General features: G+C 44.0%; 1 protein-coding gene across 1 annotated transcript; it reads right to left on the reverse strand.

Annotated features, from left to right (window-relative positions):
• Window positions 1–332: 332 nt before the first annotated feature.
• LOC139583833 (EMILIN-2-like) lies at window positions 333–26,455 on the reverse strand. Its single transcript, XM_071415357.1, has 9 exons — window positions 26,171–26,455; window positions 25,667–25,792; window positions 23,724–23,911; window positions 21,405–23,495; window positions 2,744–2,959; window positions 2,539–2,589; window positions 2,403–2,456; window positions 2,132–2,248; window positions 333–1,963 (listed from the first exon to the last, which is right to left on the reverse strand). The coding sequence occupies exons 1-9, from the start codon at window positions 26,326–26,328 to the stop codon at window positions 1,626–1,628; spliced, it is 3,339 nt and encodes a 1,112-aa protein (XP_071271458.1). The 5' UTR covers window positions 26,329–26,455; the 3' UTR covers window positions 333–1,625.
• Between the last annotated feature and the right edge of the window lie 642 nt (window positions 26,456–27,097).

Below are 27,097 nucleotides of genomic sequence, written 5' to 3' on the forward strand. Positions count from 1 at the left end.
GCGTTTTGGAACAGCTCTCCATGGTGCCAACAATCTCGCTAAACAGCTGTTAAAAACACAGCGTGACATTTTACTCAGAGACCTTCATCAGATAAATGTGTTAGAATGGAGAGTGTTGCACCAACTTCTGATACATCATTCCATTATTTAAATGAGCACCTCCTACTACAGTTGTTTGAACACACAATCCACTTTTTCCTAATAAGAAGTCACTGTAATTCATGTAAGAAACACCTGTGATACCATTCGGTCATAATGTATAGTGATACTATAAACAGTAGTCCTATATTATTATAATAATAACACAATACCCTAGTTAATAAACACATGGCCACTGTTTAAACAAAGCTTTTATTACTGGCCCCCGGGGCTGAATTTAAGTCCTCTGATCCAAGAAAAGGTACTGAAACATTTCCTTTTCAGGCATTGGTCCTAAAGAACATTGACTCATTGGGATGTGTTGAAATACAAAAAGACCTTTCAAAACAACTGTCCTTGTTGAAAAGTTCTGTATCCCTTGTCATGTAGAAAAATGACCAGCTTATTTGTTTAACGTTAGTGGAACTAACGATGCTACAGGTAACTACCAAAATAATGGAAACGCTTGATGAACGAGGGATACAAAAGTATATTGAAAGTACGTGCTTCCACACAGGTGGAACACTGAGTTATTTAAGCAATCAACATCCCATCATGTGTAGGGTCATGTATAAAATGCTGGACATTTTAGCAATTTTTGGGGCTACCATGACTATGACCCCATAGGATGACAATGCCCCCATCCACAAGTGGTCACTGAATGGTTTGATGCGCATGAAAACAATGTAAACCATATGCCATTGCTGTCTGTCACCAGATCAACCAAATGTAACACTTGTGGGAGATTCTGGGCCGGTGCCTGAAAGTTTTCCACCACCATCAACTTAACACCAAATGATGGAATTTCTCGTGGAAGAATGGTGTCGCATCCCTCCAAAAGAGTTCCAGACACTTGTAGAATCTATGCCAAGGCGCATTGAAGCTGTGGTGGCCCCACGCCCAATTAAGAAACTTTGTTGGTGTTTCTTTTATTTTGTCAGTTACCTGTATGTACAGTAATTGATTGTTCTCCATAAAATAGTCATTTGAAAATAACTACAACAAATTGAACACATCAACACAAGCACACATTCAAACATTTCAAATATAATCAATCACTAAATGTTAATACTCCATAAATGGCAGTAGCCTGCCCCGTCCCCTCCATAAGAATCCTATGATCAAATATTTGATACATCTCTTTTTGTATGAAAGCTCTGTAATATGATAGTACGTTAAAGCAATCTACCTGTTTTACTAAAATACCTGTAAGGCATGCAATGTTGGGCATACTACTGCCACGTTCACGTGCTAGTCGGAACTAGGAAACTCAGAAAGTACCATCTTGCTAACTGGTTGAACACGACACGTGTAGAACTACAACCAAATAGCAAGTCAAATTTCAGAGTTTCCTAGTTCCGACTAACACGTGAACAAGGCATACATCTAAAGTCGAAGGAGTGTTGTTTTGAGGGTGGAGCTACATAAAGCAATATCATTGGTGGGGTTCTCTTTTTTAGGGGATAACTTTGTCTATAACATAGCAGCTATTTTTTTGAGAGGGTGGGGTAGAGAAGCACGGCGCTAAATGTTGAGAGGACCTCTGTGTTCTCTGAGATGGCAAGTTTGCCTGCGGTCATGACTAAACCTGCCCTGTCCCCACGCATCAGAGTGAGAACCAGGCTCAGGGAGGCAGAGCCTCCGCAGTCACAGCTGGTGGAGCCAGCCCCACCTCCTCCACCATTATCAGGCAGGTAACCGGCCGTGTCCAGCCTCTGGATGCTGCGGTTGGACACAGAGAACACCGCCTCCACCCTGGCACCTCTCTGGGCTGTCAGCACGGCACTCAGCAGGTAGCGGCCCTCCATGGGAACGTTAAAGATGCCTGGAAGACATGAAGAGGGTCAGAGGAAACAGCCACAAGGGGGCACTCATACATGAGTTGACATGAATCTGTATTGTCACCTAGATGTACAACTATTAAAAAACTCTTGATTATTTTGATAGGTTGTAGTTTACGTCTGTATGTGTGTGCTGGTGATATAGTCATTACCTGTGTGAGGGTCATAGTGTCCCCCATCGTTTACCAACACCTTGTTGAAGCGGATGATACCCACCTCCCCAGGGAAGGGCAAGAGGTTGAGACCAGCCGAGAAGGACACCCGCTCACCTGATACAGGGTTAACGTTTAATCTGATATATTGAGTCACATTGACACACATTCTCACTTATTTTTTAAAAGTGGTTAGTGACAATTCTTGTCCATACAGTAGCTGATTGGAATACTATGGAATTTATCTTAACAAGAGTACTAAATATCTTACCTGTTAAAGTTAAATATGGTTTGTGTAATGACGGTCTCAGAGGAATGTGGGCAACTGTTGAAAGAGGTTCATTTTCAGGAGACTCAACATTGTATATTGATAGTAAATTAAATCAAATGAGTCAAATAGCACTTACCAGAAATCACTGGCATATTAGGCTTTAAAGACCTTGTAGAAGGTCGGGAGGCTGTAAAATAACGAAGATACATTTCATGAGGTTTTGAAAGCATGCAATTAATCTTGCAAACATATCTACTTGCATGTGCTTGGGGTGTGTGTGTGTAGATATACAAATGCATTCTGTACTTGTTCCTAGCCTCCAAGCTACCCCTATATCTCACCTGGGGCTCCAGCAAAGCCCTTGAGGGTGGACATGCTGCCGTCGGCCCCTTTGGGCGGTTTGGAAGAGATGATGATTCCGGGGGCTCCTGCCTCCCCAGTCTCCATCATATGTGGTAGGACCCCATCTGGTATTGGACCAATGGGTAGGACAGGACCCTGAGGAACAAGCTTGGTCTCAGTGGGATTAACAGACTCCTCCACACCTACATGAACACCTGAAAAGAGGGGGTAATGACAAACCAGGGCGTCAAAAGAAAGAAAGGATGGCGCAAGGGATAAAACCACAAACCAGCTGGTGTTGTGATGAATCCTGACACTGATAGACAGTAGGACTCTCCCAGTCTCACGTCCCTGTCAGCATTAAGTTATGGGCCAAAAATGACAGTGAAGACAAAATGTCTAGACAAAAGAGAGGCATCGGAGAGAGAATTCCTTTCAGACAGAACGGTCAAGCTGTCACTGTCATTACTCTTAAACAGCCTCTGCTTCTAGAGCGAAAGCTTTCACTTTCCTTCCAGTAAAGTCAACCTTCCAGTAAAAGCTGGTTTGTGGGAACTAACACCAGTATGTAGGGCCGCCTCTAGCGTTTTGGGGGCCCTAAGCAAGATTTTGTTGGGGAGCCCCCACCCACCTCGTGGGCAAAACATTTCTCTCCACTCTTGGCGGTGGAGAGAAATGTGCAGCTTTAGAAAAGGTACAATATGCAGAAATCACATCGCCATTTCCTGGTTGCTAAAATTCTAATGGTTTACCTAATTTCAGTTTGTGACAAAACAAGCAATATGGAAAATCATTATACCATCTAAACCGCTGTGAAATAACTTTTCCATAACCAAATATATTGTATTTCAGCTGGTGTACAAAACAGAAAGTAAAAGACTCCTCCAAAAAATAAACATATGTGCGCATAGAAATAGTGCACATAGAACATATCTATCACTTCTTAGACTTGCTTGCATTGAGATTGACAGATCTATAACTCCCCCAAAAAGTTACATATTGCAGCTTTAAAGTTTAATGTCCTGAAATACTACACATTTTGCCATGGGCGTAGGGAAAATGTTGCAGTTTTAAAGTACATTTTGCTGCCATTCTACACATTTCTTCATGGGGCAGAAAGAAACTTTAGCAATTTTAGAACTCATTTCATGTGAGTGGGATAGGAAGAACATTTTGCAGTTTTAAAGTCGATTCCCTGCTGTTCAACACATTTTGCCATGACTTATGCAATGTTCATACGATATCTGAGGGAGAGTTTCTTACAAAATCAATAAGGGCTCCTGGGCACGTGTCTTGCGTGCCCGGTCAATAATTCGGCCGTGATTACTACAAGATAGCTGGCTAGACTAACTTACCTAGCAATCAATAAAATGTTAGCTGATATGGGCTAATTGATTGGCTGTCAGTGACTGGACAGAGGAAAACTGCTGTTGTAAGTTGAGACCCCGACTGACTTTCTAGTGGTCGGGGGCCCTACATGCAGCACATAGTCTGAGTACTGACAGCATGCCATTGTAATGGCTTGTATTATTTTCCTTAATGGCCCATTTTCTGTGTAGTTTTTAGTTACAGTATATCTTCTCTTTCAATTTTGGGGGGGAATTCCACTCCCCTCAGTATTTTTTTAACTTTATTTGACAGGCATGAAACGGATAGGGAGATAAATAGGTTGGAGACACATGAGGAAGGATGGATACGGGGATTTAACCCCAGAGGCATCATGTGCTGTGAGTGTTACCCACTTGACCACGGCTCTGCACTCGTACACCTTACTACTGTACTTTCTCTAGTCATTTTACATGAAAGTAGAGTTATTGTATAGAATCTTTCTCAATATGCCTGAGAGATTCTGTCATTAGCATCTAAACAGTGAGTCATTACTTCTCCCTGTCATCAGTGACCTAAACAGAGGTTATTAAAGACCACACCACAGATCAGACTCGATGCCAGGATAAAGTTACACATTTTTGGGGGTTCTTGCATTGGAATATTATTGAATTACCCTTATATCTGGCTATACCACAATAAAACATACACGTTCAAATGCTTTTGACAAAGAAGTGACAGGTTCAATGGCACAAAATCTCCGCCGCGCTTTATCAGCACCATGGGCAGCGCCCTACACACTAAAGCAAGTGGTTATTACTGCATTGTCGGAACTAGAAGCACAAGCATTTCGCTACACTCGCATTAACATCTGCTAACCATGTGTATGTGACAAATAACATTTGATTTGATTTGAAGATTTCAATAAAAACCAACCAGCCGGGCCTCCCGAGTAGAGCAGTGGTCTAAGGCACTACATCGCAGTGCTAGCTGTGCCACTAGAGATTCTGGGTTTCGAGTCCAGGCTTTGTCACAGCCGGCCGCGACCGGGAGACCCATGGGACGGCGCACAATTGGCTCAGTGCCGTCCGGGTTAGGGGAGGGTTTGGCCGGCAGGGATGTCCTTGTCCCATCGCGCACTAGCGACTCCTGTGGCGGGCCGGGCGCAGTGCACGCTGACACGGTCGCCAGGTGCACGGTGTTTCCTCCGACACATTGGTTTGGCTTGCTTCCGAGTTAAGTGGGCATTGTGTCAAGAAGCAGTGCGGTTGGGTTGTGTTTCGGAGGACGCACGGCTCTCGACCTTCGACCTCTCCCGAGTCCGTACGGGAGTTGCAGCGATGAGACAAGACTAACTACCAATTGGATACCACGAAATTGGGGAGGAAACAGGGTAAAAAAAAAAAACAACCAGCTACATGGTTTCAATCTATAACTTTCCAAAAGAGTTGCAGCCTCCTTGATGCTCTGTGGAACTTCCTGAGTCATCGATCATTCCATTCTCCCCGAAATCTTCACGTAAGATCCCCCTAAAATGCCAGTTAGATTAGTTGAGCTTTCCTTAGGTGTAGCATGCTTCTTCTGTGCTGACTGAACACCTTTGTCAAAGTGGAAAACGAGTTCTTGCATGTGGCTGTGGACGCCCCAAAAGTCAGTCCATGTTTCAGTGTAGTAAGCACGGTAGGAATAGTGGAGGGGCCCAGAGAATCATTGCAGGATATCAAATGGGGCCGTTCGTCCTCATTGGAGCCAGAGCGAGCGTCACTAAACCTAGCTTCCATCAAATCTGTTTTGCTTAGATCCAGCGCAGTGTTTTCACCTTTTTTTTTTTTTTTTAAGTCATGTATCTCTGGGTCAAGGGCACACAGGGCCTCCACCAGTAGTTGGCTGTTACATTCGCTGAATCGTTCTGACATTTCACCAATGACAGCATCCAACATGCTGAAGAACAGTTTTTTACATGCAGTCTCTTCTCCTCTGTCCTGCTGGCCTACTGTACTGTCCACCACGTATTGCTGAGAATTTGTACTTACATAACGTTGTCATTTGCTTGGAGCTGGTGCATCAGTGCCACTGGTACTGCACTGTTCCCAAATGGCTTCGAGCTCGCTGTCGCACCTCAGCTTCTTGACACACACCAACGCACTGAGGACCCACTTTGACTCCTGCCTGGAGTAATTTGTTTGGAGGATCGAGAAGACCGACGATTCTGTACACCATGGTGGCTGTAAACTTAAAGCCGGGGTCCGTCACTGCCTTCAGCAGCCCTGTAGCCTCAAGTCTTCTGTGTTGTAGGAACACATGCATTCGACGTCAGAGAGGAACTTCACAATGCTGCACAACTTTGAACAACTACTGACACAGTCAGTGGTGGATTTAGGTATCTTGCTGGAGGTGGCATGGGGCGCCCGCACCCAAAAATTTGGAATGGTGACATTTGCGTGATCGGTTTTCTATTGCTCATTTGCACGTTACGTCAATGATATCATGTCACCGTGTGGGACTGTGGGTCAATTAACCTTGTCGGAGTGGGCGCCCTGATTCTAGTTTGTGAGCTAGGCAGGCTACTGCCTGGGAAGGTCTCCCACTCAGAAGCACGAGATGGGGAGGGGAGCAGGGGTAGGTTGACCTCAGGTCTCCCCACTGGAAGCCTGAGATAGGAGGAACAGGGGAATCTATCAAATAGCGCACCTCTAAATTTGCACAGTACTAATGCACTTAGTAAAATCAGTCACACTACGAAATGCTACCAAATAAACCACAATTCATTCATAATACTGTGAATATATAGTTTCACAGACATATTGTTGCATATTTTGGGGTGTTTGTGCGAAATCGTTAAGAATAATATAAGACCAGACTGCACACCACCAAGGTGAATAGGTTTAGTCTTGACTCTTGGTAGACAGTGTTGGGGGATGGGTAATGTATTGATGCTCGAGTGCCAAATCAACACAAATGGATAATTTAAAGATCTAAGCCATCAGGTGCCCAGTTTAGGAAAATGAGGAAAGAAGAGGAGAAACGTGCAAAAGATAAAAGATATGTCATCTCTTTATGAGTATAATATTATGCATGTAATGAAATAGGCTAGTATAACACTTAGGCTAACAAATATATGTTGCTTGCTATGCTATTACGCATAGGGTGACAATATTCTGTTTTCTGTCCAACTAGCTTACATAACATTGGATATAATTTCACACAGTTTCATCATGATAATGTGTGTATCCTGCAGCATTATTATTGATTTGGTTAACTTGAGGTGACATCATAAAGGTTTTGTGTGATTGTATTGACTAGGTCCTGAGCTCAGTAAGGGGAATTTCCAATGCTGTAGGCTAACTTAAAAGACCTCTATATTATGCTGATATTTTGTCTTTTGTGATATATTTAGTATTTTGGGGTGTCTTATGCCTAGAATTATCCAAGGAGGTTGTATGGTTCATTTGGTTCTTATTCTGAAAGTTTGATAAATTGTGCATAATGAAATGTATATTTAATTGTGCAACAAATGTATTTAGGGTGTCAGACTCATACTGTATTTCAATGCAAAGTCAGGGGCACTTCTGAAATATTTTGGAGAACCCTCTGGCACTGGCCAGGATGAGGAGCCATCTACCTCCTCAGCCACACAGGCTTCTTCAGAAATTATCTCGGCGCCTCAGGATGAGGAGCCATCCACCTCAGCCACACAGGTGTTTTCACAATGTTGTCTGAGCCTGAGGATGAAGACCTATTTGCTTCCACTTCTCCCCAGCAGGATTCTTCAGGTGTGAGTACACGCACGTGTTTGTGTGCATCCCTGCATAACATAAACAAAATAAATAATTTCCTTTTTGCAAAGTTAAGTTTCCATATCGTAGGTAACAACGATGATTTTATTATTTCTGGGTATGTATGTGGGATGTTCCACCACTATAAATTCCTCCATTAGAAATGCCTGTAGCAGCATTCCCACCAAACCCTGCTGCTGAGGATGAACCACTGTCTACAAACCCTGCTGACTGGCCTTCAGTTCTGAAGGACAGAATTCGGACACAACTAGTTTGCAGAGGACCAAGTGAGGTATCACCTAACTTTGTTTTCCCAAGGAATGAGAGTGATGGAAGAAGTTGCCACCACCAGTATTTCAGGAAGACCTTGGTAAGTGGTGAAAAAATCCCTAGAAGTTGGTGTATTCTGAAAGAAACAGCCTCTTCTGCTTCTGCTGCAAACTCTTTTCTAAGAAGAACATTTATTTAGCAATCTCAAGACTGACAGACTGGAAACATCAACCTGACAGGTGTGGCATATCAAGAAGCTGATTAAACAGCATGATAATTACACAAGTGCACCTTGTGCTGGGGACAATAAAAGGCCACCCTAAAATTTGAGGGAGAGTGCAATTGGCATGCTGACTGCAGGAATGTCCACCAGAGCTGTTGCCAGAGAATATAATGTTAATTTTTCTACCATAAGCCAACTCTGATGTCGTTTTAGAGAATTTGGCAGTATGTCCAACCACCCTCACAACCGCAGACCACGTGTAACCACGCCAGCTCAGGATCTCCACATCCGGCTTCTTCACCTGTGGGATCGTCTGAGACCAGCCACCCGGACAGCTGATGAAACTGAGTTTGCACAACAAAATAACCGACTTCAGTGGGCAAATGCTCACCTTCGATGGCCACTGGCAGACTGGAGAAGTGTGCTCTTCACAGATGAATCTCGGTTTCAACTGTACTGGGTAGATTGCAGACAGTGTGTATGGTGTCGTGTAGGCGAGCAGTTTGCTGATGTCAACGTTGTGAACAGGGTGCCCCATGGTGGGGTTATGGTATGGGCAGGCATAAGCTACAGACAATGAACACAATTGTATTTTATCGATGCCAATTTGAATGCCCATTGTTGTGCCAGTTTTAGAAAAATGTGGTCAAAAACTGAGGGAGATTTTACCAAAATTTTGTTGCCAAACTGCATCTGCACAGTTCTTCCAGTAAGTGTGTGTTTGTAAAATGTTTTGTGGAAATAGTACAAATGTGTCCTTGTGCATAGAGTTGTATGGTTTGTTTAAACTTTGAAATCAATGGTTTTTGTTTGGTAACATTTTGAAGTGAAAAAGTCTCAGCGTAATTCCGTTACCATGGAATTTCCCATATGTGAAAATGGCGCATTTTGACGTTTTGTAGAAAAAATAAATAAAGTTAAGAGGTTCTAGCCGATGACATAATCAAATTACATTTTTTTTTTAAACATTGATTTTCAAACACAGATTTGCAGGTGATGCGGGGAGCTAGAAACTGGATGCAGGTTTTGAAAATCAGTTTCTTACTTTTAATCCTACCGTGTGATGTCACAGAGAAGCATTTTTTACGACCTATCTTTATAAGAAACGTGCCATTTTCACATACACTACATGACCAAAAGTATGTGGACACGTCCTCTTCGAAAATCTCATTCCAAAATCATGGGCATTAATATGGAGTTGGTCCCCCCTTTGCTGCTATAACAGCCTCCACTCTTCTGGGATGGCTTTCCACTAGATGTTGGAACATTTGCTGCATTTCATTCAGCCACAAGAGCATTAATGAGGTCGGGCACTTATGTTCGGCGATTAGGCCTGGCTTGCAGTCGGCGTTCCAATTCATCCCAAAGGTGTTCAATGGGGTTGAGGTCAGGGCTCTGTGCAGGTCAGTCAAGTTCTTCCAAACTGATCGACATACCATTTCTGTATGGACTTCGCTTTGTGCACGGGAGCATTATGCTGAAACAGGAAAGGGCCAAAACTGGTGCCACAAAGTTGTAGGCACAGAATCGTCTAGAATGTCATTGTATGCTGTAGAGTTAAGATTTAACTGGCACTAAGGGGCCTAGCCCGAACCATGAAAAACAGCCGCAGATCATTATTCCTCCTCCACCAAACTTTACAGTTGGCACACTATGCATTCGGGCAGGTAGGGTTCGCCTGGCATCCATCCGCCAAACCTAGATTAGTCCGTTTGGACTGCCATATGGTGAAGCGTGATTCATCACTCCAGAGAACCCGTTTCCACTGCTCCTGAGTCCAATAGCGCCGAGTTTTACACCACTCCAGTCGACACTTGGCATTGCGCATGGTGATCTTAGGCTTGTGTGCAGCTGCTCGGCCATGGAAACCCATTTTTTCATGAAGCTCCCGACGAACAGATCTTGTGCTGACGTTGCTTCCAGAGGCAGTTTGGAACTCAGCAGTGAGTGTTGCAACCGAGTATAGCCTATGTTTAGGCACTTCAGCAATCGGCAGTCCCGTTCTGTGACCTCTTCGTGACAGAGCCGTTGTTGCTCCCAGATGTTTCCACTTCACAATAACAGCACTTAGTTGACCAGGGCAGAAACTTGACAAACTGACTTGTTGGAAAGTTGGCATCCTATGATGGTGCCACGTTGAAAGTCACTGAGCTCTTCAGTAAGGCCATTCTACTGCCAATGTTTGTCTATGGAGATTGCATGGCTGTGTGCCCGATTTTATATATGTGTCAGCAACAGGTGTGACCAGAACTCTTATCTAGGATCAACTTCCCCAACCTTAACCATTAGTGTGGAAAATGCTTAACTGAAACTAAGATCACAGTCTTAGGGGCAACTTCACCCTACTCCCTATTAAACACTACACAGAGAAGGGACTACTAGGAACCTGTAAAACACCACAGGAGGGACTGAGGCGGCATTTACACGTGTGACGCTTAGTGTGTGTGTGTAGTTGTCGGCTGGGCCTGGATGACTCCGACTGAATGCCAATCTCAGCCCCAATCCCAGGGTAATGATTAAAGGATGGAGCTCCAACGTGTGTGTGCATGTGTGCACCATGATTAAAGAGGTGGATGTAAACAATTGCAGCTGGGAGCCCCTGGCTGTAGCCTTGGAGGGAGTGTTACAATGTATCCGGAAAACCCTACATTCACAGCCGGGCCATTCGCACAGTATTCCCTCCACCAGTCTGAGGACGTGTGGTCACCCATGTTACATACCACATCATAACCACTGTACAGCAGTTTAGTACCACCGACAAGATTTACGAGTCAGCCTGAGCCAAAACAGACACGATCCAGAGCCTGGGATTTAGGAATAAATTCATTCACTCCCAGAGTTTGGACCTAAAGTCTACTTTCAGGGGGAAAAGTGATAATTGAATATCTTCATCTTAAACCTGTAACAATTGATACAGTGGGGTCAAAAAAGTATTTCGTCAGCCACCAATTGGGCAAGTTCTCCCACTTAAAAAGATGAGAGAGGCCTGTAATTTTCATCATAGGTACACTTCAACTATGACAGACAAAATGAGAAAAATAAATCCAGAAAATCACATTGTAGGATTTTTAATGAATTTATTTGCAAATTATGGTGGAAAATAAGTATTTGGTCACCTACAAACAAGCAAGATATCTGGCTCTCACAGACCTGTAACTTCTTCTTTAAGAGGCTCCTCTGTCCTCCACTCATTACCTGTATTAATGGCACCTGTTTGAACTTGTTATCAGTATAAAAGACACCTGTCCACAACCTCAAACAGTCACACTCCAAACTCCACTATGGCCAATACCAAAGAGCTGTCAAAGGACACCAGAAACAAAATTGTAGACCTGCACCAGGCTGGGAAGACTGAATCTGCAATAGGTAAGCAGCTTGGTTTGAAGAAATCAACTGTGGGAGCAATTATTAGGAAATGGAAGACATACAAGACCACTGATAATCTCCCTCGATCTGGGGCTCCACGCAAGATCTCACCCCGTGGGGTCAAAATGAGCACAAGAACGGTGAGCAAAAATCCCAGAACCACACGGGGGGACCTAGTGAATGACCTGCAGAGAGCTGGGACCAAAGTAAAAAAGCCTACCATCAGTAACACACTACGCCGCCAGGGACACAAATCCTGCAGTGCCATACGTGTCCCCCTGCTTAAGCCAGTACATGTCCCGGCCCGTCTGAAGTTTGCTAGAGAGCATTTGGATGATCCAGAAGAAGATTGGGAGAATGTCATATGGTCAGATGAAACCAAAATATAACTTTTTTGGTAAAAACTCAACTCGTCCTGTTTGGAAGACAAAGAATGCTGAGTTGCATCCAAAGAACACCATACCTACTGTGAAGCATGGGGGTGGAAACATCATGCTTTGGGGCTGTTTTCCTGCAAAGGGACCAGGACGACTGATCCGTGTAAAGGAAAGAATGAATGGGGCCATGTATCGTGAGATTTTGAGTGAAAACCTCCTTCCATCAGCAAGGGCATTGAAGATGAAACGTGGCTGGGTCTTTCAGCATGACAATGATCCCAAACACACCGCCCGGGCAACGAAGGAGTGGCTTCGTAAGACGCATTTCAAGGTCCTGGAGTGGCCTAGCCAGTCTCCAGATCTCAACCCCATAGAAAATCTTTGGAGGGAGTTGAAAGTCTGTGTTGCCCAGCAACAGCCCCAAAACATCACCGCTCTAGAGGAGATCTGCATGGAGGAATGGGCCAAAATACCAGCAACAGTGTGTGAAAACCTTGTGAAGACTTACAGAAAACGTTTGACCTCTGTCATTGCCAACAAAGGTTATATAACAAAGTATTGAGAAACTTTTGTTATTGACCAAATACTTATTTTCCACCATAATTTGCAAATAAATTCATTAAAAATCCTACAATGTGATTTTCTGGATTTTTTTTCTCATTTTGTCTGTCATAGTTGAAGTGTACCTATGATGAAAATTACAGGCCTCTCTCATCTTTTTAAGTGGGAGAACTTGCACAATTGGTGGCTGACTAAATACTTTTCTGCCCCACTGTATATCACATTAGTTTAGTGGGACAGTGCGGAATAAAAATGAGCAGTTACATGGTGGTTTTAGCTTTTATCTTTACTGCAGTGGGAGCCCAGTGATTTGTCAGAAGGCCATGCTCATAAAAACTAAATATTGTCCTCCTTCACCGACCGCCACTGCTCTGGACTATCTTGGCCAGCACCTGTAATGCCAGAGCGCTACGTCCCAAATGGCACCCCTTTCCCTTTATAGCGCACTTCTTTTGACAAGAGCACATGGGGCCCTGGTCAAATGTAGTGCACTGTAAAGCGAATCGATTTCCACTTTGGGACACAGCCATCTCTCTCTCCCAGGGTTTTCACACTTGGCCAGTGTGTGGGACTGTCATCCGACAACCTGCCGTATTTATCATAGGGTCATTGACCTGAACAATATAGACTCTGTGGCGGCAGAAGAGGTTCTCTTTACTGGCCATAACAGAACCCTTAAGTGTTGTGTTGTCTGTAACAGGCTTTTAGTGACCCGAGGCCACTCTGTCAAACACAATGAAAAGGATGTGCTGTTATGTAAGCATACTCACTTTAGACACGCACATTCACAAGATATCATACACACTGAGGAAGTAGTACTTAGTATAGTGTGGAGATCCCATTGTCAGGAAACCTCTGGATGGTGGTGAGGCAAAGCAAGGGTGGGCATATTGCATGTGTGGTGCTCACACACACACACACACACACACACACACACACACACACACACACAGACACACACACACACACACACACACACACAGCTAATCTGTTTGGTAGGGTCAGGAGAGACCTCATTAGCTGCTTGGTTGTCACTAATGGTTTGGGAAATTGCCTTAAACTACACTTTTGATAAACCTAACAAAATATATCTTTCTCCCGCGCACGAGTGGATAGGTTGGCCCTGTAAAATGCGTGTTGTTTTGCAATAGAGCTTCAAACCAATAAACACAAAACATAAATACCCGAGCCAAATCTGTTAGCAGTTTTGGACTTGATTTTCTAACCGGTCAACAAGCCAAGCTAAATTTGGCATTTGTCAAGCCGGGATTGCCGGGATCGTCAGTCAGTGAGCAGCCAAACATGCCATTTTAGAAAAATCTGATTGTTTCCTTTTAAGCAATCAAGATATTTATTATCTAAACCATTGAGGAAAATTGAGGGTCCCTAATCTCGGTCCCTCCATCCAGCACTTACTCACACTCTAACTTCAGGGGGTAGGGTGTGTATGACGTCATGGCAGTACAGAGCAGAACATGTGGCTCAGGGGAAAGCCTTGACTGCTCACTGTGTCTGCGTCCCAAATGGTGCCCTATTCCTTCTGTAATGCCCTACTTTTGACCCGGGCCCTTAGGGCTCTGGTCAAAAGAAGTGCACTATATAGTGGATAGGGTTCCATTTGAAATGCAACCTGTGGGCTACATTTTAACAAACCTAACACAATGGTAAATCTTAGCGCTGGCGTTTTAGATTCGGGGGTGTGTCAGAAATATTTTTGCTATTTTCACAACTGGAATTATGGGTGCAGTAGTGAGTGGTGGCGCGAAAGGGCTGGGTTTTGATGAATAAACAAGTTGTGGGTGTGTCGATGCCCCTCACTGGCCAATCAGAACGTGCTCCATGGCTAAATATGTGGTTGCTTCAAGTTGTGTTTTTACTTCTGCATTGCTTTGTCATCAACTCCAATTCGAATGCTAGTCCATTATAGCTTAGCTCGTTAAATAGCCTGCCCCATATTTGCTAAATATATGTTGAACATGTCTGCAGTCCACATTGTTGTAATTGCATTGCTTCAATATGGACTTACATTGTTAAACAAACATAGGCTAGAGCATTCACACTGATATAGGGGGCTATGCCCACTGTAAATATCAGTCTGGAGAGGGACATGACAAACGTAGTCAATAAGCAAGATTAAATTCCCTAGGCTATTGATAAGGCCTAAAAATAAAGTGTATAATTCAAATCAAATTCTAATATCTTAAAAAAAAATGTTTTAAATAGGCTGTCTAAATACAGTTCCAGGCACCATAATTGCTCCCCATGGGCGTATAATACAGACAAGGAAACTTAAAGACTATGGAGGGTTTTACACACATCCAAACTTTTCACAGCAGCTGGATAAAGATCCAATACATTATACTGCTCGCAAATGTAATGTTTTATAAACATCATGGAACCATGTTACAGATCATGTTTGCACTTTTCCAGAACTAGTAGACGAAATTGCATTGCATTCGAGCCATACATTCATGGACGGTCAAACTTTCTAAAAAGGTTGGTTTTTAATCAAATTGTAAAAAAATAAAAATAATTCAACCACCAACAATATTTTTTTTAAAGGATTGGGTCAGATGCATAAATCGCTTCTCTCTATCCATAGCACTGTGTGTACACGTACTGTAGGCCTAAATGTCTTTACGTATAACATTCTCACATCTATTTTGTTATTATTTTTATATATATTTTTTTATTGAACCTTGATTTAACTAGGCAAGCCAGTTAAGAATAAATTCTTATTTACAATGACGGCCTACCGGGGAACAGTGGGTTAACTGCCTTGTTCAGGGGCAGAACGACAGATTTTTACCTTGTAGCTCGGGGATTTGATCCTGCAACCTTTCTGTTATTGGCCCAACGCCCTAACCACTAGGCTACCTGCCGCCCCATACAAAATGCTAGGTTCCTGTCGATTTGTATAGTTGCCTGTGTGCGTCGAAGATTCTCAAAATAATCTGCCGTTGATATGACATTATAGGACGACTGAATAGTTTGGAGGAGTGTGTCTTTGGTAATAGGACGAGGGGCGCTCTTTGAAAATGGGGATGGACAACCTACTTGAACAAGTGAAATGTAGGTATCTATCTATGCTGCAAAGGTCTATGTACCAGGAGGCTATGGTCGGTCTGTTATATCTGGTGTCTCCCTCTCTCCCCGCCCGGAGGACCTGAGCCCTAGGACCATGCCTCAGGACTACCTGGCCTGATGACTCCTGGCTGTCCCCAGTCCACTTGATCGTGCTGAAGCTCCAGTTTCAACTGTTCTGCCTGCTGCTATGGAACCCTGACTTGTTCACCGGACGTGCTACCTTGTCCTGGACCTGCTGTTTTCGACTCTCTCTACCGCACCTGCTGTCTCGATCTCTGAATACACAGCTATGAAAAGCAAACTGACATTTACTCCTGAGGTACTGAGCTCTTGCACCCTCTACAACCACTGTGATTATGATTCAACCCTGCTGGGTCATCAATGAACATCATGAAGAACATTCTTGCCTTAATGGCCGACACTCATTTATAATCTCCACCCAGCACAGCCAGAAGAAGTCTGGCCACCCCTCAGTGCCTGGTTCCTCTCTAGGTTTCTTCCTAGGTTCCTGCCTTTGTAGGGAGTTTTTCCTAGCCATCGTGCTTCTACATCTGCATTGCTTGTTGTTTGGGGTTTTAGGCTGGATTTCTGTGTAGCACTTTGTGACATCTGCTGATGTAAAAAGGGCTTTATAAAATCATTTGATTGATTGAGGTATGTGAATTGTGAATAAGGAAAAGCATGAAGGCAAAAATATTTCAAAGGATTCTCTAGACCATTTAAAAACTCCTTTATTTTTAGGCTACTTTTGGCTAATGGCCAGGATAAAAACATGCAGCTGTGTAATGCTGCTAAACCAGCCTTGATTAATTACGGGGAGGGTAGGCTATGCTTGGTTTTTAATCAAATTAAATGAAATGGGGGAAACAAATAGTTTTTTAATGTTTCTAAATATGAGATTCACCAGGACAAAAGGCACATCTCTCCTTCCATGGGCACTGTGCGCCATGGCTGGATAGGCTGCTCTTCCGCTCTCAAAATCCATGCCATTATCAACTGCGTTACTGATAAGACCTGCTTTGACCTGCTGATAAGACCTGATAAGACCTACTTCCCATTACAGCTACATGAAATTGTCACTTTTACACTTGTTTTTAAGGACACAGCTCAAATGTTGCCACCCGTCCCACCTCAGCGCAAGCGAGCTAAAATTAGACAGGTAAAATGCCAAACCTGGTGTCAGGGCTGGAATATGCCAGTGCGCCAGTTTTTACATGATGAAATGGCAAACCAACGTGCATTTGACACTTGCGCCTCCTTAGCGGCAGTCAAAAATAGAGCCCTGTGTTTTTATTTAGAGAGAGGAGAGAGACACGGCCAGGCCAGTGTGCTAAACAGATTCAACAACACCAGAGCAAAAGGGTGCAGGGAGATATGGAGAGAGGGATGGAACACAAGGGCACTGAGGGGAAGAGTAAGGAGGTAGGAGGGTGTCATGTCATATCAACCCAGAAGCACCTGATCTGAACCCACTGAGACACTTGGGCCACTCGGCTCTCAAATAACAAACCATCTGATTGGTTCCTATAAGTAGACAATTGATAAGCCAATGACAGACGTCCCTATAATGGACATCACTTTCCACTTCCTTATAAGTAGTCAGCTGTGCAAGCCAGAGACCAGTCCAGGACAAAAGCGAAGCAGTGAGCCAAGTATGAGACAAAGACATCCCAATGTGACCCGTGGTAAAACAGCATCCAGTCTGGAACATATGAATAATGAGCTTCCCTCTGAGGGGTTACAACCCAAACATTCCAGCGGACAGAATACTGATTTTAAATATAAGTTGTTACAAGTGAAGGGCGGGCTACTGACGCTTCATTTCTTAAGAGTCTCCATGTGCACGTTTCGCACGATGGGAAAAGTGTGACATCTGTCTTTCTAAGTAAGACGGTTATTAAGGCTCACACTTGACTTCCAGAGCTACACCCAGGAATGAGAAACGGTGACTCCGATCTAAAGTTTCTACCTCTGGCTTCACAGCCAGAACCAGGGCCCCTTCCCCATGGGACTTCCAGACAGGAGCGTGCAGAGCTGCTCTGTCAACCAGTAAGTCATGTTGAGCTGTATTCAGAAGAAGAGGCACTATGCTCATAAATGTTATGGAGTGTGCTTCTAGTGTCTTTATTCCCGGTTGAGTCACCTGGGCACCATCATTTATAACTTAGTCCATGTCCACACGAGTTATCCGTCATGTAAAAGGATATGGGGTTTTTGAACTCACAGATGACCATGGGGACAGCAAGATTAGTCACGACAAAAGTAGTTACAACAGAAATGCATGCACGCACACATGCACGCACGGTAATAATCCCTTAAAGCTCAGGCATTGCTTAACACAAACCGGGTCTATTAAAAAAGACCATGTGTGTTCAATCATTGCTGCCGCCTCGGAGTCAGAATGCAGCGAGATGGAAATCCAGCTTCCCCTCTCTCTCTCTCTCTCTGTTCTCATACACTCAACTAACGTCCTACATTCAACACAACTCAAATTGGCCCCAGCTGCAGCTCTGAAGTTGATCTTATTAGCACCATTTGATTGTAATCTCCAGTCTCTGCTACTGGGCCACCTGGATGATGGTCATTCCCATGTAAAAGGACCCATGAGCACCAACATGTGAAGTTTATAGGAGCATGTCAAATGAAAAGTAAGAGAAAATAATAAAAATACACATTTTTCAATCATTTTTCCGTCCTAAATATTAGCAAAGGCTTTGATTTCTGGTCAAACAGATGGAAAAGGGGTCTTAGAAAACATCTACCAGAGTCTTAAAAAGGTAATAAAAATACTTCAAAACCCAATAATGTTGAAGTTAACAACCCTGCCAACTAATAACAACACTTATAGTTTTGGAGAAATGATTTGCCTTGTGTAAGTTTAAGAACAATTGCCCTTTGCCTTGAAATTCTGTTACCAAAAACCTGCATATCGTTAAGATATTTGCAAATTTCTCTCCTTCATGAGGGAGTAGTATAATGAAAAGTTCACAGAAGTAACAAGTAAGGGTAGATCTACCAATTAGTTAGTGTTTTTACTGATATCTATTGGTTTATGAATTATTAAATGGTTAAAACTCTAAATTCTGTTACCAAATCGGTAATGGAATTTCTGGAAAATCCGTGACGGAATTCATGTAATTTAATTGGCTACAATGGGAAATGATAGTAGTCACAAACCACCGTTGGGACACCTGCTTACAGTCTCCCTTCCACTGGCATACGGTTACGGTTACGTTAAACTCAAAGGTTTTCTTTTTCTTTCTGTCGTCTGGTGTTTAAGGCTCCCGAATAGCGCAGAGGTCTAAAGCACTGCACCTCAGTGCTAGAGGCGTCACTACAGAGCCTGGTTCGATTCCAGGCTGTATCACAACCGGCTGTGATTGGGAGTCCTATAGGGCGGCACGCAATTGGCCCAGCGTCGTCCGGGTTAGGGTTTGGCCGGGGTAGGCCGTCATTGTAAATAAGAATTTGTTCTTAACTGACTTGCTCAGTTAAATAAAGGTTAAATTAAACAACCCCTCCCTCTCTCTCTCCGCCTCGCTCTCGCTAGTTAATGTCACCTCTCCCGGGTCTTACTGACACCTACCCATGAGCCCCCTCTCTTTCCATTTACTTTAACTATCATTCTATCATCAACTATCATATACCTGCTCCAGCAGGTATATCTCTCTGGTCACCCCCAAAACCAATTCTTCCTTTGGCCGCCTCTCCTTCCAGTTCTCTGCTGCCAATGACTGGAACGAACTACAAAAATCTCTGAAACTGGAAACACTTATCTCCCTCACTAGCTTTAAGCACCAGCTGTCAGAGCAGCTCATAGATTACTGCACCTGTACATAGCCCATCTATAATTTAGCCCAAACAACTACCTCTTTACCTACTGTATTTATTTATTTATTTTGCTCCTTTGCACCCCATTATTTCTATCTCTACTTTACACTTTCTTCCACTGCAAACCAACCATTCCAGTGTTTATTTTTTACTTGCTATATTGTATTCACTTCGCCACCATGGCCTTTTTTATATTTTTATTTATTTATATATATATTTTGTTTGCCTTCACCTCCCTTATCTCACCTCACTTGCTCACATTGTATATAGACTTATTTTTTCACTGTATTATTGACTGTATGTTTGTTTTACTCCATGTGTAACTATGTGTTGTTGTATGTGTCGAACTGCTTTGCTTTATCTTGGCCAGGTCGCAATTGTAAATGAGAACGTGTTCTCAATTTGCCTACCTGGTTAAATAAAGGTGAAATAAATAAAATAAAATCCACTGACCAACAAACGGACGTCCATGGACGCTGAAAAGTAGTTGAAATCTGGTCCACCCTGGCCTTGATTTCAACGTCCACAGATGTTGTTTTTGGTATGGTCAAGACCGGCTTTAATTTCAACGTCCACAGATGTTGTTTTTGGTATGGTCAAGACCGGCTTTAATTTCAACGTCCACAGATGTTGATTTTTGGTCCCGGCACGACCAAAACTAAACCAAATCATAGATGGAGAGCACAGTACAGTAAAGTAAAAATAAGTTGAGTAGACTATAATTCAGTACAGTATAATGTACTGTACTGAACTCTAATGTAATGAACTCTACTCTAACTTGTGAAACAGACATCTATGATAGATTCAGATTTTGTCCAGTCAGATTTGTTTGGGGGTGGAGAACATTAAAATAATAGCCAATGTGTAGAATAATACCAAAACATACAAGGGAGGATATTGCATATTTTAACCTTTGTGTACCTATTTAGGATACATCACCATGAAGAGAATGACATTCATATCCATAATTATGCATTTCTGTGTAGTCTAGATCGGGGACCCATTCCGTTACCGCAATTCAGTTACCGAGTGTACTTCACTTACTGTAGTTCATTAACCAAAATAGTTTCCCCCCCCCCAAAGTCAATGTGTCATGTCATAGCTGACACCCCATTCTTTCCAAAGAGTTTTTGGAAAACATGGTCACATAAAAAAAACTAGAGATTTTACAGAAATTCTGTTACCAAACTTTGCATCCGCACACTTCTTCCAGTAAGTGTATTTTGTCAAATGTCCAGCGTAACATTTTTAAAGTAGTCCTCGTGCATAGAGTTGTATGGTTTTTTAAAACTTTGAAATAAATGTTGTTTGTTATACATTTGAAAGTGAAAAATTTGATTCTCAGCGCAATTCCATTACCGTGGAATTGCCCTTATATTGTAGTGGTCCTCTGTAGCTCAGTTGGTAGAACATGGTGCTTGCACTGCCAGGATAGTGTTCGATTCTCGGGACCACTCATACGTAAAATGTATGCACGCATGACTAAGTTTGGCATCTGCTAAATGGAAGCAACTGTGGGAAGCATTGGAGTCAACATGAGCCAGCATCCCTGTGGAACGCTTCCATCACCTTGTGGAGTCCATGCCCCAACGAATTGAGTCTGTGCCGAGGGCAAAAATTGCGTGCAACTCAATATTAGAAAGGTGTTCCTAATGGTTTGTACACTCAGTGTATCTTATTATTATTATATTACTGCAATGTAACCAGTAGGAAACTTAGCAGGAGAAAGTTGTTGCAGGGGAGCTGTAGGTTTAAGAACATATGGGAGATACAACCTGGAGTATTGGAATAATCATGCAAATTTTAAGCAAGCAAAGTTGTCAATCTCAATGTCAAGTCTTACCAGTGTTCTCAGGACTCGTGGTCAGATGATGTAGGGCCTGGGTGATGCCCGAGTAGTGGTCCTGGAGGTTCTGGTATGTTCCCTTCAGTCCTCTGATGTCCTTGGCGTGGGCTTGCAAGGTGCCGTTGATCTGGTTGACGCAGTTCCACAAGCCGGTCACATGCTTGTTCAGCCCCTCCTTGATCCTGTGCAGGCTGCTGGAGATGGGTTCCAGCCTACCACACACGTTCTCCAAGCTGGTAACCCGGCTGTCCATGCTGGCAACGTCCAGAGCTACGCCCTCGGTCCTGTTCCTGCAGTGGTCTGCCTCAGCCCTCACCTCCCGGCCCAGCTCCTCCAGCCTGGCCCTCAGCTCCTCTCTCTGGGTCAGGTGGAGCTCTAGCAGGTCCTTGGCCTCCTGGGCTGGCCCTGCACTGCTCAGGCAACAGGTGTTCAGTTGCTGGAGCTCCAGGGACTGCTGGCTGAGAGAGAGACCCAGGGCCGACAGAGAGCCCTCCTGCTCTCCCATACGCCCACTAAGAGCTCCCAGCTCTTCCTGCACATCTTTAAGATTAGCACTGAAAGAGACACCCAAGTCTGACAGAGAGCCCTTCTGTACTCCCATACGCCCACTGAGAGCTCCTAGTGCTTCTTCCACGCCTGTAAGACTGGCACTGTGGTTCAGAAGCTGGCCCTGGAGCTCCAGGGACTGCTGTCTAAGAGAGAGACCCATTGCTGACAGAGAGCCCTCCTGTCCTCCCATACGTCCTTTAAGAGCTCCTACTTCTTCCTGCACATCTGTAAGACTGGCGGTATGGTTTAGGAGCTGCCCTTGGACAAACTTTTCCATGTCTCCAAGACTAGCTGAATGCCCATTGATGCTAGACTGCATTGTGTCTAGGCTAGTTCTGTAGACCTGGAGGTTCTGTTGAATGCGCTCTATGGCCGGTTGGTCAGACTTGCACTCCGTAGAGCACAGCTGTTCTAGGGAATTGAGTCTGTCCTCCAGAGCCTGAGCACTCTGCAGTGCCTCTAACCCAGTCTGAGCCCTAGATACGGGGCTGCTTATCCCCACCAGTAGAGTGGTGACCCGGTCCTCCATGGAGCTCATCCTGTCCTCCATAGCCTTCTTCAGGTCTGCGGCCCCCTCCGCCCCCTCTCTCCTCAGCTTCTCCTCCAGGAAGAGGCTGCGCACCTCCTCGCTCCTCTCCGACATGTTGAGACGGGCCTCCACATCTTCCACACGGAGCAGGAGTGGGTCAGGCTTGGACTTCGTCTCTAGGCTGGACTGGAGGCTCAGCTGGGCCTCAGCGGCCCGGAACAGCTCCTTTCGCAGCTCCTCCACCCCTGGAGGGGTTCCGTCTCCCCTCTGTGAATTAGGCAGCTGGTTCTTGAAGTCCTGGAGCTCCTTGCGGAGGTCCATCTCCTTGGACTCGAGGAGCTCGGTCAGGCTAAGGTAGCTGTTCTCCTGGCCCGCACACTGCTCCTGCACCGACAGGATCTTATACTCACATGAGCTCTTCAGGTCTGCCATCTTGATCTCCATGCCCTCCATCATCTCGTCCTTCAGGGCGTGGAACTTTGTGTCCACATAGGCGCGCAGGGTCGCATCATTGGCCAGAGGAGCGGGAGGGGGTGAGGCCGGGCTGGCCTCCATTAGCAGGTGGAGCTGTCCGTCATGGTGGTTGACTCTGGCTTGGAGGTCGTCCAGTACATTGCTCTTGGTGTTTATGGTGTCGTTGAGGTGGTTGATCTTACTCGTGAACTTGTCTATGTCCACCGTGTTGTATTCTTTTTCCAGGGAAAGGCCCTGCAGCAGCATGCTCTGCTGCTCCCCACGCACGCTGTCTGGCTGCCGCAAGACGTTGAGCAGCGTGACCAGCATCTTGCTGGTGTCCTCCTGCAGGTCCACCCTCAGGTTGGCCGACAGGCTGGTCATGGCTGCCTGCATGTCTAGAATCTGCTGGGACAGACGCTGTACCACCACCTCCAGCTGCTGTGTCGTCTGACTCCCTCCCTGGCCCCCTGCCGGCCCTTGGCCTGTCTGACCTCCTGGTTGCCTCCCTGCCCCCCAGGGGTGGCCACTCTGACCCCATGCCTGCTGTCCCGGATCTACAGGGGGATTATCAGATGGTTAGGATAAATCCTCTTTTCATCTCGGAAACTTACATCTAATTGAGGGTGTAATCTATGTTTAACATTATTACATTAGTGCAAAAACATTCCTAAACGAATCATATGAGAAAACAAGCATACCAGTCATGTATGGGCTCTATATAGGGTTTAGGGTCAGGTATCTGTCTCTACAAGGCGAGGTAGGTTTGAGCAACTTTCCCCTACCCTGTGTCTCTGGGACGTGATCAGGGGCAGGAGGCAGGGTGGGCCGAGGCCCCAGCACTGTCTGACTGGATGGGATGCCTTTCAAGTCTTTGCAGTCTTGACCCTGGTGGCCTGGACAGCACCTCCACTCCAGCTCTGTCACCAGCTTATAGCCAACCTTATACATGGGGCGGAATTGGGTCCGATACCTGGTAAAAAGAAAGATGGCAAAGAAACGGATGACCAAAAGCTGCATTCACATTTTCTACAATGGGGGAGATCGTATTGATTTAACTTGACTGGCAGTCCTCACAAAGTAGGAATTTTAATGATATTCATAGTTTAAAAACAGATTTAATCAATATAACCATGAAGGATATTGGGAACATCTCAAAGGAAAGACTTCAACAAAGACATACTCTAGCAATTATGAGCACAACATAAAACCCCCTGAATGTTATTCTACAGTGACCTTCTGCTTTTCAAATTTCAATGGGCCTTTATGTTCATGAAATGTGAACAATGCTTTGTCAAGCGATAACGATCTGTTTATTTATGACGACAAACTCCAGATGGGCTAGCTAGCCTGTCACACTCCTAATTAATCACGCACTCCTTTTAAAGCTGCTTCATATTTTCCACCTTTCACACCCAGTCAAATGTGGAACCACGCTTCGTCATTGGCCCCAGGACATTATCTCAGAGCTGGCTGCTTGTTGCCCAACATGATGTTCAATAATAACACACACGAAAGCAGCCAACCCAGGAAGAAATGTGTCAGATGCCTCTGATGTTGCACAGGGGGGCTGTGAGTAACAGTGCCAATGCATGCCAGTATAAGCAGTTGCTTATTTACAGTTTAGGCAGATAAAGGACCTATTCTTCTCAGCTGCACAATCCTTTATTCCCCCTTATCTTCCATAAAGCTCAATGGCTCGTTGACATTTTACTCGTCGCAGACACTGACAAATAGACCATAAAGAATAAATCAATCAAATTCACTTGTCTGTCGTAAATATTGAATAATTTGATGATCGAAAGGGGTGAAGGCAGATTACAGAGGATGACGGGACAAGTAAGGGCCAATGTCCTGGGGTTATCACTAAACACTATCCCAGTCAGTGACCCAACTGACCTAACAGGGGGTGCAAAGATCACATAGACATTTACACACGTTTAGTTGGTATGCCAATAAACAATGCAATCATGTAACAGTGTTTTGAATACTATTTCTTAGAGACAGTCTCAGGCAGAGGATGGGACCAACCATGGATCGTCAACACGAGAAATAGTAACGGTGTCTTTTTGTGGGCACCAACTCCGCCATTGTTCGTTAGACAAAGCCTATGAGGAAAATGAATGGCATTTTTGTAGGGTTTTTGAATAAATGCAGAAAAGGTCTGTGGTAAACACGGGCTTAGATCTTATATGTTTTGTTCTATGAAATAATAATCATCAGCTAATATCAATTTGTGAATTTGAATTAGTTGTAAAAATAAAAAGCACAAAGGCTTCATAATTCATAAAGGTTGTTAACTGACTGCTATTATCTCATAGAACAAAACATATAAGATTTCCTGAGCTTGTGTTAACCTCAGACCTTACTTTCGAGGTTTATTCCAAAACCATATTCTTTCCCATAGGGATGTCTGAATGAACCATTTCTGGGTTTTAAGACTACATGCTGGCTAGCTCTATTGTTTGAAACATGGAATTAACGTTCAGAGTTAATGTTAATGTTACTAGTCAGAATTACGAAACTCGGAAATGTCCGACTTGCTAACTTGTTGTAGTTATACGGGTGCTGCATTCAACCAGTTAACATGTCGGAAATGTCAGAGTTTCCTAGTTCCTACTAGCACATGAATGGGGCATAAGTGTTCAAAGTCATCATACTTGATTATGTTGAGTCACTGCTGTAACACCACTCGTTAGACTAATGAAAATAGCAGCACTCCACTTACATCACTTGTTGCGCGCAGTTGGGCTGATGCTTCGGGCAAGGCGCTGACTCCGGCTGCACAAAGCTCTCCGTACCTCCCACGACCGCACAGCTCACGTTCTTGTGCACAACGTATGCGCACCAGTTTCTGGAAAAGCATTTATTGTGTCACACAAAATTACGACGAAAAAATCCTGCCAATTCAATAGAAATTTAGTCGAATAATCTAAATCATTCTATAGCCTACCATAAATAGGTTGATTTAATTATTTTATGAGATTGCGAAATTGTACATGCCAATGTGTATTCCATTCTAAAAAAAATAACAAGCTATATGTGTAGGCCTATACGAAAACATCTAATTCAGTATAGGCCTACAGTAAGAGGCATAAGAAATAATTAAAATAGGTTTATTCTAGACAATTTAGACTATTAGAGACAATAACCATAAATGATGTCAAAACTACACACAAAAGTATCAAATTACTGTATAAACAGTATAAACTTTCCTGAAATTTTCACTCACTTATTCCTCTGTCTTTGTTCTGAGCCAGAGTATGCGCTTCCCTGGAACATGTTATACCCCTGGTTATACCGGGACCGCGTTCCATAGATCAATGGAAAGGTGAGCAATAAGGGAAATAAGGCACTATTTAGGATTAATCCGGTGGGAAGGCACTTCATTTTTAGACAACGAAAATAAACAAGTAGACAAATATTAAAAATGTATTTCAAGCATTGAGGTTAGACGTTTGTTCCCTCTCCCAGCAGCAGCTCGAAAGGCTGATAATGCAAACTTAACTTCCAGGGTGCCTGTAGTGTGACGTTTGGGGCAAAGCGGCGACCCCCCCCCCCCCCCCCCAAGAAAAGAAAAATGCGCTCCAAACTGAACAACCATCCTTTTCCCACTTTCCTCACATCACTCGTCAGCTTTAATTTGTTCTGACGCCATATGTCCACCAGATGCACATGCGTTTTGCCATATGTTGTTTTTGCAGGATGTCTAGCCCGCATTTTCCGTACTTGATGCACATGTGCTTCACATGGCTGCAGAACGGGTTGCAGAATGAATATGATCATTTTCGCCCTGTTCGACCGACACTGATAATTAAAACAAAGTTATTCTATCTACTTGTTTCAACGGCTGACAGAGCTACTAACAGACTGGCGTGCACAAGGTCGCATTGAAACAATTATTCTAGTTTGTTTATATTATTCTGTCACATCAATACATTGAACTGTTGGTTCCAATATAAGAGTACTGATTTCAAATCACTAGCTTACCCTGCAAGATAACATGCTAAATTACACACAGAACAGTTGTGTATTAATTGTGCATGCCATTCTGTTGGCTGGTTTGTACTACCCTTATATTGGTGATGATGAATTGTCCCAGTGTCATTCTTACAGGAGACAAATGTCCAGTCATACAGCCAGTATCTTCTCATCTAAC

This window comes from Salvelinus alpinus, chromosome 8 (genome assembly GCF_045679555.1).
Source record: "Salvelinus alpinus chromosome 8, SLU_Salpinus.1, whole genome shotgun sequence".
Classification (NCBI taxonomy): domain Eukaryota; kingdom Metazoa; phylum Chordata; class Actinopteri; order Salmoniformes; family Salmonidae; genus Salvelinus; species Salvelinus alpinus.

Excerpts from the sequence above, each read along its gene's own strand:
- LOC139583833 (XM_071415357.1), bottom strand. The coding sequence starts at position 26,328 with ATGAAGTGCCTTCCCACCGGATTAATCCTAAATAGTGCCTTATTTCCC. Across the intron at positions 23,496-23,723 it reads TCACGTCCCAGAGACACAGG|ATCCGGGACAGCAGGCATGG; the intron begins GTAGGGGAAAGT and ends ATCCCCCTGTAG. Across the intron at positions 2,457-2,538 it reads TAATATGCCAGTGATTTCTG|TTGCCCACATTCCTCTGAGA; the intron begins GTAAGTGCTATT and ends CTCTTTCAACAG.